At 40.3% G+C, this 12,691-nt stretch overlaps 1 protein-coding gene across 1 annotated transcript in view; it reads right to left on the bottom strand.

Annotated features, from left to right (window-relative positions):
• Positions 1 to 12,691, bottom strand: part of LOC136872297 (A disintegrin and metalloproteinase with thrombospondin motifs adt-1) — a 142,720-nt gene that overhangs the window by 84,646 nt on the left and 45,383 nt on the right. The window contains exons 5-6 of the mRNA XM_068227419.1: positions 3,636 to 3,897; positions 1,904 to 2,009 (exon numbers count right to left, since the gene is read on the bottom strand). Coding sequence (XP_068083520.1) covers positions 1,904 to 2,009; positions 3,636 to 3,897 — 368 coding nt within the window. The remainder of the gene's footprint in view (positions 1 to 1,903; positions 2,010 to 3,635; positions 3,898 to 12,691) is intronic.

Genomic DNA, 12,691 nt, shown 5'->3' with positions numbered 1-12,691 from the left:
GCACCATATCATGGGTCATTTAATAAAAAAATCATGTTGTTTTTGTTGCTGCTGCCCTCAGAATTTTGACTGGGCAGAAGATCTTTTGTGGGAATTTCCTCTTTAATTTTGATCCTCTCTGTTTCTCTGTGGCAAAACAGGGTCAAAATAACAGAGAGGAAATAGCACTCAGCAGCATAGATCAAGGCTACATTGTAACACTATATGAATGACTGTGAAGAAGGGACACTGACTCCTTGATAACTGCCACACAGCCATTTTAATGGCTATGCTTGGAATGCACAACCTTTTAGAAATCATCACAAAGAAACCTGAAATTATTCTATGAGCACCAGTCATCTGTCCAAACATTTCAATACGGTTGAGAATGTATGTTATATCCACTGTACACATTGATATTGTTCAATGTTTACTCCATTATGCAGTGATGAAAATTAATCATGAATGATAATAAATTCACATCAGGTTTTATGGTCATCAACATTATCTGGAATAGTTTCCAGCCTTTGGCTGGATCTGTTGTTGATTCTGGAGAAAAGTTTTACGATCACATGCCCTTGTAGCTGCTCCTAATGGGAGTACAGTCTGCCACCTTGTTGTATTGGTTAGCACTATTAGCTGCCATCCTTGGAGGAGCGAGTTCAATTCCTGGTACTGCCAGATATTTAAGAATGGTAGGAGGTATGTGGTTAAAATGGTACATGCAGCTCACCTCCATTGGGGGTGTACCCAAGAAATAGCTGCACTACTTCAGGATGTGGACATGAGTTTAAAACAAATAAACTGGTGTACAGATGCTACCTGAGGGTTTCAGAAGAATTTCCTGCTCTGAGGGACCATCACCTCCCAAGAGGGCTCTTCCACCCAAAGCCATTGGCTCGTCAGGTTATTCCCTGCTCCCCAACACTTGGGCATTGAGACACTTGCTGTAAGGTCTACTCCATTAGCATAGCAGGGTTATCTGGCCAGACAAGCAGCTTTTATGGTAATCAAGTTACTTCATTGGACCACGTTCAACCAATTATATTCCCGAGAGGGAGGATAACAGAACAGCACAAGGATGTTCTAAAGTCTAACATGAAGAAGAGCCACATTTACACTAGCAAATGGGAGAAGGTAGCATCTGATTGGCTGATGTGGTGACATGTTGTCCACGAGGGCCCATGGCATTTTAAACAATTGTGATGAAGGCACTAATGCGATAAAAGAAGTCGCAGGGAGAAAAATTATAAAATCAGAGAAGAAATAACGACCAGGTTCTATAGTAACAAGGATCTTTGGCATTTTTTATGTGCAAGCTCTGTGGCAAAGAGAGATTACCTAGCCGATGCAGTAAATGTGTGCTCAGTTCAGCTGGTAGGACATGAATTCGATTACCCATCAGGAAGGAGAAAACTGTAAGAAATGAGATTTCCATTCTGGAGTGGCACATGGCCCTGAGGTTCACTCAGCCTCCACCAAAAGCAAGTACCAGGTTAATTGCGGGGGGCAAAGATGGTGAGGTATAGAGCTATCCACTGCATTCCACTTAGTGTCGAGGTTATGGAAAGTGGAAGCCTTTACTTTCCACTTCTCCAAAGGCCTTCATGGCCTGTACGGAGATAGAATTGCAGCAATGCATGTGGTGCTAGAATTACTATCTTCAGTCTTCTACGAATCCATAATTGGTGACCTCGATGCTTTTGAAAGACATCTCTATACACGCTAGTGAGTGAATTCCTCTCATGACGATATCTCCAAGAGTCAGTTGAAAGTGATCCAATGAGATAACTGAAGAGTACTTAATATTCAGTGATAATAAAATTGTATTAGAAGAAATAAAGACAATGATGATTTATTGGGACAATGGTATACAATTTACTTGGTACACTTATGAATTATTCATAATATTTACATGTCTTACTTGTGGCCTATCTCATGTGCTACCACGTAGACACTCTCAAAGTGACGACCTTCATTGACTGTACAACTGCTGGTGGCTGTACACATACCAGCGACAGGTGCCAGCCCTGAAACACAAACATCATCTCTATAAAGTCTGAAATATTTCTTTATGAATTGGTAAACAGCTAATTAAATCATTTTAAACACAAACACTTTGGAATTTAGCAGAAATGGGAAAATGATTGTGTATTACGATTTTGTTTTCCTCCTTAAAACAAAACTGAAATAGAAAAATGTTTAATTCTTGTATATTTTCTCATTTAATATTTTTAATAAGTTTTCAACAGGATGGTATATTAAACAGGATAAAATATTTTGATTTTATACCCATTTCAATATCTTGTTCAACCCTCAGGAGTTTGCAAAGAAGTGGGAACAATTTGCATTACTCTCCTGATACTCCTTTTTTCAGGAACATCCTTTTCACAGGAGCTCATGATGGGGTTGTATAATATTCCTGTTAGGATTTCCAGGTGTCCTATATTATACAGGATTTCCCTTATTTGATGGTTAAAAATGCTGTCCCATTTTAACAGCATAGGGAATGTCCTTTTTTCCCATATTTAAACAACTCACTTCTGCCATGGTAAAAATTATTTATTTACAGCAGCATTTACCAATCTTGTATTTCAGTTCATTATTCTTTATTTAGCAGTTCTGCACTATTATCAAAATGTGTAGGAGAAGAGCGAACTTCTGCTGCCGAGCCAACATGCAGGACTCGTGAGAACGATGCAGAGGCATCTGGTTTATGTCAACGCAACAATTAATGAAACTCTGCTTTCCTTCATTTTCAAATTCTTGTATCAGGAATTGTTAGCTGGCTGTTTATGTTGTGCTATAGTGGGGTGATTTCATACTAATGTTATTATAACGTGCGATTAAGGGAGATTCAGCATTACTGAAAAAGGCTAAACGTGAAGAAAAATATGGGATTTAAACTTTTTATATAGAAAATGTAACAGCAAAATACTGCAATAAAGTTTATGGCTGCAAATTATACCTAGTAACGGTACAGTAAAGGGTATTTCAGTGTTTTGTTAAGCAAATGTTTTTATGTTGTGTCGACATGACCTGATCCTTACTGGTAACCCTAATTTACAATTATATTTCAGTAAAATTACTATACATATTTAGAGGAATTTTTGTTTTCTAACTCATATAAATAAGTTTTTTTTTTTTTTTTTTTTGCTAGGGGCTTTACGTCGCACCGACACAGATAGGTCTTATGGCGACGATGGGATAGGAAAGGCTTAGGAGTTGGAAGGAAGCGGCCGTGGCCTTAATTAAGGTACAGCCCCAGCATTTGCCTGGTGTGAAAATGGGAAACCACGGAAAACCATTTTCAGGACTGCCGATAGTGGGATTCGAACCTACTATCTCCCGGATGCAAGCTCACAGCCGCGTGCCTCTACGCGCACGGCCAACTCGCCCGGTTATAAATAAGTTAGGAACATGAAAAATTCAAATAATCAGATAAACACAATGAGATGTCACCATCTTCCAATACTCAACTTGACTTATGACTTGTTTCTTCCTTCCTGTTACACACCTAGAAACTAGTGAAAGCAGACCCAAGGATGTACAACATATTCATATAGGTAGGTACATGTCGAATTTTAAAAGGGTATAATAATCCTCAGTTACCTATTACAGTATGAACCCTGATATGAATATTGCCACAAACTTACCCACCACTTGGTTGCTAACTTTGCCATTCTTGCTGACTACATAGAGGTCAAGTCCTGTTAATATGAGAGCATGATCCCAATGCAGAGGATCTGAATCTGAGCCGGGATTCTCTCCTCGCTGCCAGTTGCAGAAGCTGCTCAGATAACTGTCAATATTGTGATGGCGCTGGAGAGTGCTGGGGTCAGAATGTAGAATTTCTAATCTCTTCAGAACAAAGTTCACTTTACGACCCAACGACGGATCTTGATAGAGTAACTGTACCTAGAAATAACAGGACACATTAACAAATAGAGGAATGTAACTGAATGATCCGAACGTAGCATAATTTAATACATAAAAACAACGTAAAGCTTCTATCTAGGGTATCAACATGGCAGTGCATGCACACTCTTGGAACATACATCCACAAAATCATCAAACAATGATTGTTCTAGCAAGCAAAGATTAGTGACTGAAATCAGAAGTACATTGCAAAGAGTTTCTCCAAAGATATGTTCCATGTTAACACATGAGCTGTGGAGCCAGAGTGGATGAAATTACTGCTGATATGATTAAAGCTGCTGGTTTACCTGGGTTACAGTCGTTGTACAGAGTCCTGAGAGCTATATGGAATGATAACCAAGTGTCAGAAGATTGGACAAAATGGGTGATAGTTCCTGTCTTCAAGAAGGGGAGGAAAAGTCAAAATTACAGAGGTATAAATCTGCTCTCCCAAGGCCTTGAAATTATGGAGAAGATACACTGACTGACAGAGCAAATGCAACACCAAGAAGGAGTGGTTCGAAAGGGATGAAAGTTGGGGAAAAAACAGAGACGGCACGGACGAATAATTGATGTTTATTTCAAACCGATATGCAGGTTACACAATGCGCACGGCATCAACTCAGTAGGATGTAGGACCACCGCGAGCGGCGATGCACGCAGAAACATGTCGAGGTACAGAGTCAATAAGAGTGCGGATGGTGTCCTGAGGGATGGTTCTCCATTCTCTGTCAACCATTTGCCACAGTTGGTCGTCCGTACGAGGCTGGGGCAGAGTTTGCAAACGGCGTCCAATGAGATCCCACACGTGTTCGATTGGTGAGAGATCCGGAGAGTACGCTGGCCACGGAAACATCTGTACCCCTCGTAGAGCCTGTTGGGAGATGCGAGCAGTGTGTGGGCGGGCATTATCCTGCTGAAACAGAGCATTGGGCAGCCCCTGAAGGTACGGGAGTGCCACCGGCCACAGCACATGCTGCACGTAGCGGTGGGCATTTAACGTGCCTTGAATACGCACTAGAGGTGACGTGGAATCATACGCAATAGCGCCCCAAACCATGATGCCGCGTTGTTTAGCGGTAGGGCGCTCCACATTTACTGCCGGATTTGACCTTTCTCCACGCCGACGCCACACTCGTCTGCGGTGACTATCACTGACAGAACAGAAGCGTGACTCATCGGAGAACACGACGTTCCGCCATTCCCTCATCCAAGTCGCTCTAGCCCGGCACCATGCCAGGCGTGCACGTCTATGCTGTGGAGTCAATGGTAGTCTTCTGAGCGGTCGCCGGGAGTGCAGGCCTCCTTCAACCAATCGACGGGAAATTGTTCTGGTCGATATTGGAACAGCCAGGGTGTCTTGCACATGCTGAAGAATGGCGGTTGACGTGGCGTGGGGGGCTGCCACCGCTTGGCGGCGGATGCGCCGATCCTCGCGTGCTGACGTCACTCGGGCTGCGCCTGCGGCCTGGCATTCTTAGCTATACACGTGTCCTGTGGCACACGACAACACGTTCTACAATGACTGTCGGCTGAGAAATCACGGTACGAAGTGGACCATTCGCCAACGCCGTGTCCCATTTATCGTTCGCTACGTGCGCAGCACAGCGGCGCATTTCACATCATGAGCATACCTCAGTGACGTCAGTCTACCCTGCAATTGGCATAAAGTTCTGACCACTCCTTCTTGGTGTTGCATTTGCTCTGTCAGTCAGTGTAATTGAAGCCAGAGTATGATCAGTTCTAGAGACCATCTTGGAAGAACAACAACATGGGTTTAGGGCTGGCAGGAACACAACAGATTTGATATTTGCCTTGAGGATGCTGGTAGAAAAATATTGGGAAAGAGAAAAAGACCTCTTTATTGTATTTATGGCATTCAATAATGTCCCTTGATCAGTCATCTGGAAGAGACAGAAAACTTGCAATACCTGAATACCTCATCAGAAAACTTCAGATGTTGTATACCAATTGCAGAAGTTGTGTCCATATTGGAGATGGATACTCTGAATGGTTTGACAGAACAAAGGGAGTACAACAAGGTAGTGCCCTCTCACCTCTTCTATTCATAGCACTTATGGAAACCATTCTGAATGACTTAAAGGGAGTAGGAAATGGAGAACCAGTTCAGATATCTAGGTAGCATGATGGCCACTAATGCCAGGGTGGAAGTAGAAGTATAATCCGTGGAACTTTTAGTGATACTTGGTTTTACAGAGGTGAGGGGTAAGGAGGGAGCTACCCCAGTTCTGCTAATACTGCCAACTGAATGGAAATAAATCTGAATTGTATCCATAGTATGATCGATCGATATGAATTTTCTAAACTGCCGTTTCCGTGAAGGAGTTCCTGGTTGTTCCTGTATTGTACCTTAATTTTCCTCACTCATGTTCAAGTTTAACCTATATTTTGACTTTGCTGTGTAAATAACAACAGTATTTAAAGTGTTGCAATTATACCACCAGATGTCTCACGGCGATGCATAATGGTTTCATAGTTTGTGTGTCAAAGGTTGCCAATACAAATCTCAAAGATAACCAAGGTCTACCGATTCAGCACTAGGGAGCCGAAGTATCACTTAAAGTTTTGCGTACTGTACTGGACAGAGTAACCAAAGGGTTCAATTTCTCCAGTCTTGTACATAACTTACTTACTATGGGACAGGAAGGTTCCTCAAAGAACAAAAATATATATCTCATTCTCATTCTTACATATTCTGTGGAAACATGCATGTTAATATTAAAGAACATAAGCAAGCTTCAAGTTTGTGAGATGAAGTTTCTTAGAAATGCACTCCAAAAGACATGACTTCATCATATAAAGAACAAAGAGATCAAAACAAACCTAGGATTAATTGATTCTATGAAGCAAAGACTAAGGTCATATCAATCAATCAATTAATGATCTGCATTTAGAGCTGTATGGCAGATACCCTATCAGTTATTTACCTAGCTCTTTCTGAAATGTTTTCAGAGAACTTGGAAATTTATAGAACATTTCTCTTGATAATTTATTCCAATTAAACTGTATGGGCATGTTCAAAGATTGTATGAATAGCACAAGAATACCATGTGCTTATATAGAAACAAGAGTAACATGCAGAAGACCACTTGGAAGACCTAGAAAAAGATGAATAGATGAACTGAGGGAAGACGTGGTGAGCAGAGGACGGAGTTGGGAATTTTTCACAAACAACAAAATGTTTTTGGACAGACAACAGTGGAGAGTGGTCAGTTTTAATTACCGCATTGATGGGGGTGAAATTTCCTTATGGGGATCATTGTAAGTAACTAGGTGTTAATATAAGGAATGATCTTCATTGGGGTAATCGCATAAATGGGATTGTAAATAAAGGGTATAGACTTCTACACATGGTTATGAGTAGGGCCCGGATGTTTATGCAGTAATAGGTTAGAATGCAAACTTACTGAAGCGAGTAATAAGGAGAGTCTACCCGCACGACGGTAATGCTATGAGGTTTACAAAAAGATTAGGGGTTCGGCCCATTAGAACCCCTAGAATTTATGTACTCCCACTACATTACGTTAGAGCAGGCTAGTCGACATTTCCTACTACATAATTTTGTTACTAAATAACTTTGTTAGTACGAAATGTCGACTAGCCCGCTCTAACATAATGTTGTGGGTGTTACATAAATTCTAGGGGTTCTAATGGGCCGAACCCCTAATGTTTATGCAAACCTCACAGCATAACCGTCGTGCGGGTGGACTCTCCTCATTACTCGCTTCAGTAAGTTTGCATTCTAACCTATTACTGCATAAACATCCGGGCCCTAGTTATGTGGGTATTTAGGGATTGTAGTAAGGATGTAAAGGAGAGGGCATATAAGTCTCTGGTAAGACCCCAACTAGAGTATGTTTTCGGTGTATCGGTCCCTCACCAAGATTACTTGATTCAAGAACTGGAAAAAATCCAATGAAAAGCACCTCAATTTGTTCTGGGTGATTTCCGACAAAAGAGTTACAAAAATTTTATATTGTGGCTGGGAAGACTTGGGGGAAAGGATACGAGCTGCTCGACTAAGTGGTTCCGAGCTGTCAGTGAAGAGATGGCGTGGAATGACATTAGTAGATGAATAAGTTTGAGGGGTGTCTTTAAAATTTGGAAAGATCACAATATGAAGATGAAGTTGGAATTCAAGAGGACAAATTGGGGCAAATATATTGTTTATAGGAAGGGGAGTTAGGGATTAGAATAACTTACCAAGGGAGATGTTCAATCAATTTCTAATTTCTTTGAAATCATTTAAGAAAAGGCTAGGAAAGGAACAGATAGGGGAATCTGCCACCTGAGCAACTGCCCTAAATGCAGATCAGATCGTACCCAGCATGCTGGAAGGTTTCAATGATGACGACGATGATGTTGAAAACCTCTGCAATTATGAAATACAAATATTAACTGTTAAAGTTTTCAGAAACTAAAATATGTTTTACAGAGGTGCACTACATCTCTCAAATTAGTAACAGACTTAAAAAAAAAAAAAAAAAAAAAACAGAAGAGGTAATGTCACAAATTAATTACAGTATTTCACTTTACATTTCCAAAGAACGAGGATGGGAGAGTTAAGGGGTTATATGTCAGGCTCCTCATCTTCATCTTGCCTTGTTCAACTCTTGTTCTTTTCTAACACCGACAGTATTAGATTTGTGAGGCCTAGGGATTCTCAAATTTTTGTGCTCCTTTAGGCCCTTCCCTTTCTTTTGCTGATACCTTCATTCATTCCACTTTCTTTTCCATATTCCTTCTGATTAGCGTTAATAGAGGATAATTTTTCAGTTGTAATTCCTCTTAAAACAACCTTAAGGGACCCATATGTAGATATCGACAGAATTAATATAATCATTCCAGGCAAATGATTTTTTAAATTTTAGGTTTATTGCACATAAATTTAATTTTTAAAAGAAATGAAATAAAATGGTCCCAAACTACTCTATATATTAAAAGAGTTTCCTAAACAGCTTTGGCTAATCCATCCGTCTGTTCTACTGGACCAATTTGCTTCATTTTTGTTTTATTCTCTCTGGAATCATCTGGAGACATTGCTAGGTCTCTTAAGTCCAGCCAACTTCAAGTAATCATAAAATCAAATAATCAAATATTCGCTCCAATAATTGCAGGTGATGGCTTACCCTAACCTGCAATACATTCTGTACTTAGGGGGTTGCTAGGCAATAACACTTGCATCAATATTCTGATGTATGTGATTTTCATACTTAGCCATGTCATTGCATGCAGCCATGTTTGATTACTACCTGTCAAGCCAGGGAGTGTACACTTCCTATGATCATGGAAGAATATTATTTTGTGATATATAATCTTTGGTTCTCTCACCTTCCCCAGCTTCTACATATACTCAATAGATGGCAGAACTTTCCTAATAACTTACATGCTGCTAATAGAACACATCGACATACGCACAGACAGGAAGGTATCAAGTCGACTAGCCTTCTATATGGCCATTAATAAAGTCCAAGGACATGCTCTTGAAAATTGGGTGTCTACTTACCTGAACCAGTATTCAGTCATTATATTTATATATATATAATTCGCTGGGGCCATCAAGGACCACGTTAAGTCTTGTTGCATTTGACACTGAACTTGGCCTTCTTTAGAGCCCAAATTTCCCTCATTCTTTGTGGGTGGGCCTGCTTATGCTGCTCTGTCCAAGGGGCACCGTGTCTTCTCTTTGGTTGCTCGTCTCGGTTTAGCCCGTTCGTCAATATTTTCTTGCGGAAGAGATCTCTGTTAAGGGCGTCTTCAGCTGAGATATGTAGCATTTGCAGGTCTTCTTTGGTATTTCTAAACCAGGGAATTGTGGTTTTGGGGTTTGAATAAAAAAAGTGAAAGATATTTTTAGTTAAATTTCTTCCGTCCATTCTTTTCAGATGACCATAAAATCGTGCCCGTCTTTTTCTGATTGTGTCGGTAATTTTCTCTATTTTGCTGTAGACTTCCTTGTTGGATCTTTTGATGGATTCCATTTCTGTACTTTGATCCCAAGATTCCTCTCACAATTTTGCGTTCTCTTTTCTCCAGTTCTTCAAGGAGTCCTTTGTTGGTATTTAGAGACAGGGTTTCAGCTGCATATAGAACTACTGGCTTCAGAACGGTTTCATAGTGACGTATCTTGGTGTTTTGGGAAAGGCATTTTTTGTTGTAGATTGTGCGGGATGTTTGGTAGGCTATTTCCAGTTTTGCGTACTCGCTCCTGAAGTGCTTCTTTGTCCAGTCCATTTTTCATGATGATCTCACCCAGGTATTTGAATTTGTCTACTCAGGTGATGTCCCCGTATTTTGTATGGAGTTTTGGTGGAGTCTCTTTGATGTTAGTCATTACTTCTGTTTTCTCAAACGATATCTGCAAACCAGTTTGTTCAGCAATTTCCTTTAAAATTTCAACTTGAGCTCTAGCGGTTTCTATGTCGTTTGAGAGAACAGCAATATCATCGGCAAATGCTAAGCAGTCTGTTGCGATCCCCTCGGATTTGGTTCCTATTCTCAATGGACTGTAGTTGGTTTCCTGTAATCTCACCCGCCAGGTTCTGATGATCTTTTCAAGAACACAGTTGAAGAGTATCGGGGATAGCCCATCACCTTGTTGGACTGCTGTTTTAATGTCAAAGGAATGCGAGAGACATCCGTGGAACTTCACCTTAGATTTTGTATTGGTCAAGGTGGCTCTAATTAATGCCAGCAGTTTCAAATCAACTCCAAATTCATTTAAGATGTTTAGCAGGACTTCCCGGTCAATGGAGTCGTACGCTTTCTTAAAGTCCACAAAGACAGACACATACTGCTTGGACCTTAGTGTACAATATCTGATGTTTGTTTTGAGATTTTGGATCTGTTCAGCTGTTGAGCGACCTTTTCTGAACCCTCCTTGGTATTCACCTATTTGATGTTCGACTTGTGCTTCCAAACGCTCCAGGATGGCAAGTGATGGAATTTTGTAAGTCACGGGTAGCAAAGATATTCCTCTGTAGTTGTTGATGTTCTTCATGCTGCCTTTTTAGTGTAATGGATGGATCAAAGCTATTTTCCAATCTTCGGGTAGGGTCTCCTTGTTCCAAATTTCTTCTATTTGCTTTTGCAAGATATCAAGTGATTCCTCTGGGGCATATTTCCATAGTTCTGCTACTACTGAGTCTTCCCCCGGCGCTTTGTTATTTTTGAGACGGGCAATGTGGCGCTTGATTTCATCTCTGTCGGGTGGTCTGGAATCTGGGTACCTGAGTAAGGGTTCCTTGGTCTCAATGGTGCTTTGTGGTTTAGACCAATTAAGTAAATTCTTGAAGTAATCTGCCAGAATGCTGCAATTTTCTTCATTTGACGTCGCCAGTGTGCCATCCTTTCGCTCAAAGCATAGAGATGGTGGTTTATAGCCAGTGAGTTTGCATTTGAAGGCTCTGTAGTACTCTCTGCTTTCATTCTTCCTAAAGTTTTGTTCTATCTTTTCAATGAGAGATTTTTCGTATTTACGTTTCTCAGTTCTGAACACCCTAGCTGTTTGGGCACGTTGGGTTTTGTAGGTTTCCCAATCATTTTCTGACTTCGTAGAGTAGTACTGTTTCCACGCATTGAGTTTTTCTTGGAGGACTGATTCGCAGGTACCATTACACCAGGCATGCTTTTTGCTTCTCTTGATTTCTGCAACGTCTTTGGCGGCCTCAACAAGGAGACTTTTGGCGTTGTTAAAGTCACAGTCATATGGTCTAGCCTTCTCCTGGAACTCCTCGACCCTTTGCCGAAGTTTATCATTGTCGAAGCGTGTGATCTGTTTGGTTGTCTTCCTTGTGTTTGCGGGAATTGGTTTGAATTTGATAAGAGACATATAATGATCTGAGGCCACATTGATGCCTTTCTTTACCTTGACATTCATAATCTCAGGGCTGTTTCTCCTGGAGATTGCAGCATGACCAATATGGAACTCTCCGAGAGCTTGGACGGGAGAATGCCAAGTCATTTGCTTTCTGGGTAGATGGCGAAAGTGGGTCGACATGGCCTGCAGTTAATTAAAGTCTATCAGGTTCCACCTTTTCAATACTAATACAATGTTGTTGGATGATATTTACAACATTATTTATTACAGTACATGTTTCGGTGCTCTATTATGTCACCATCATCAGCTGATTTAGAAAATATGAAAAAAACTTGGCGATCTAAATATTAAACAAAATATTGTCATACTTAACTCATACATATACATATTTACATAAAACAGAATATTTATTGGTTAAATCCTAAACATCTATTATGCTATATTAAATATCCCTAATATGTAACAAGAGAATTCTTGTAAGTCATGAATATAAAATTTTTCTCATCTGGTTGATGAGTTGTCTTCACATTCCTTAATGTCTGTAATTCTATGCTCTCGTACTGTCTAATTAGAATGCGCACTTAAAAATTGAGGAATTTCCTATACGGTAACTTTCTTGTACTTCTGTTCACGACCTAGTTGGGCATTGAAGTCACCCAAAAGAAGCTTGACATGGTGTTTGGAAATTTTGTTTAATTTTTCATCCAGTAGGTCCCAGAAATTATCAACTTCGTCTGGATCAGACTTGTTCTTATCGTTTGTAGGAGCATTTGCGTTAACTAGGGCGTAGGTTTTGTTCGTGCATTTAATTTATATATTTATATATTATATTAATGTTGCATTATCTTGGGCTAGATCGTTTGAAAATTTTAAGATGCAAATACGCCCGAATGGTCGACCTACAGTGAATACTGTATGGAAAGAAGTGTAACAAACTAAATTGCGAATGAATCA

The sequence above is a fragment of the Anabrus simplex genome, chromosome 4 (assembly GCF_040414725.1).
Source record: "Anabrus simplex isolate iqAnaSimp1 chromosome 4, ASM4041472v1, whole genome shotgun sequence".
Lineage (NCBI taxonomy): Eukaryota > Metazoa > Arthropoda > Insecta > Orthoptera > Tettigoniidae > Anabrus > Anabrus simplex.
This window is presented reverse-complemented; position numbering and strand designations above follow the sequence as displayed.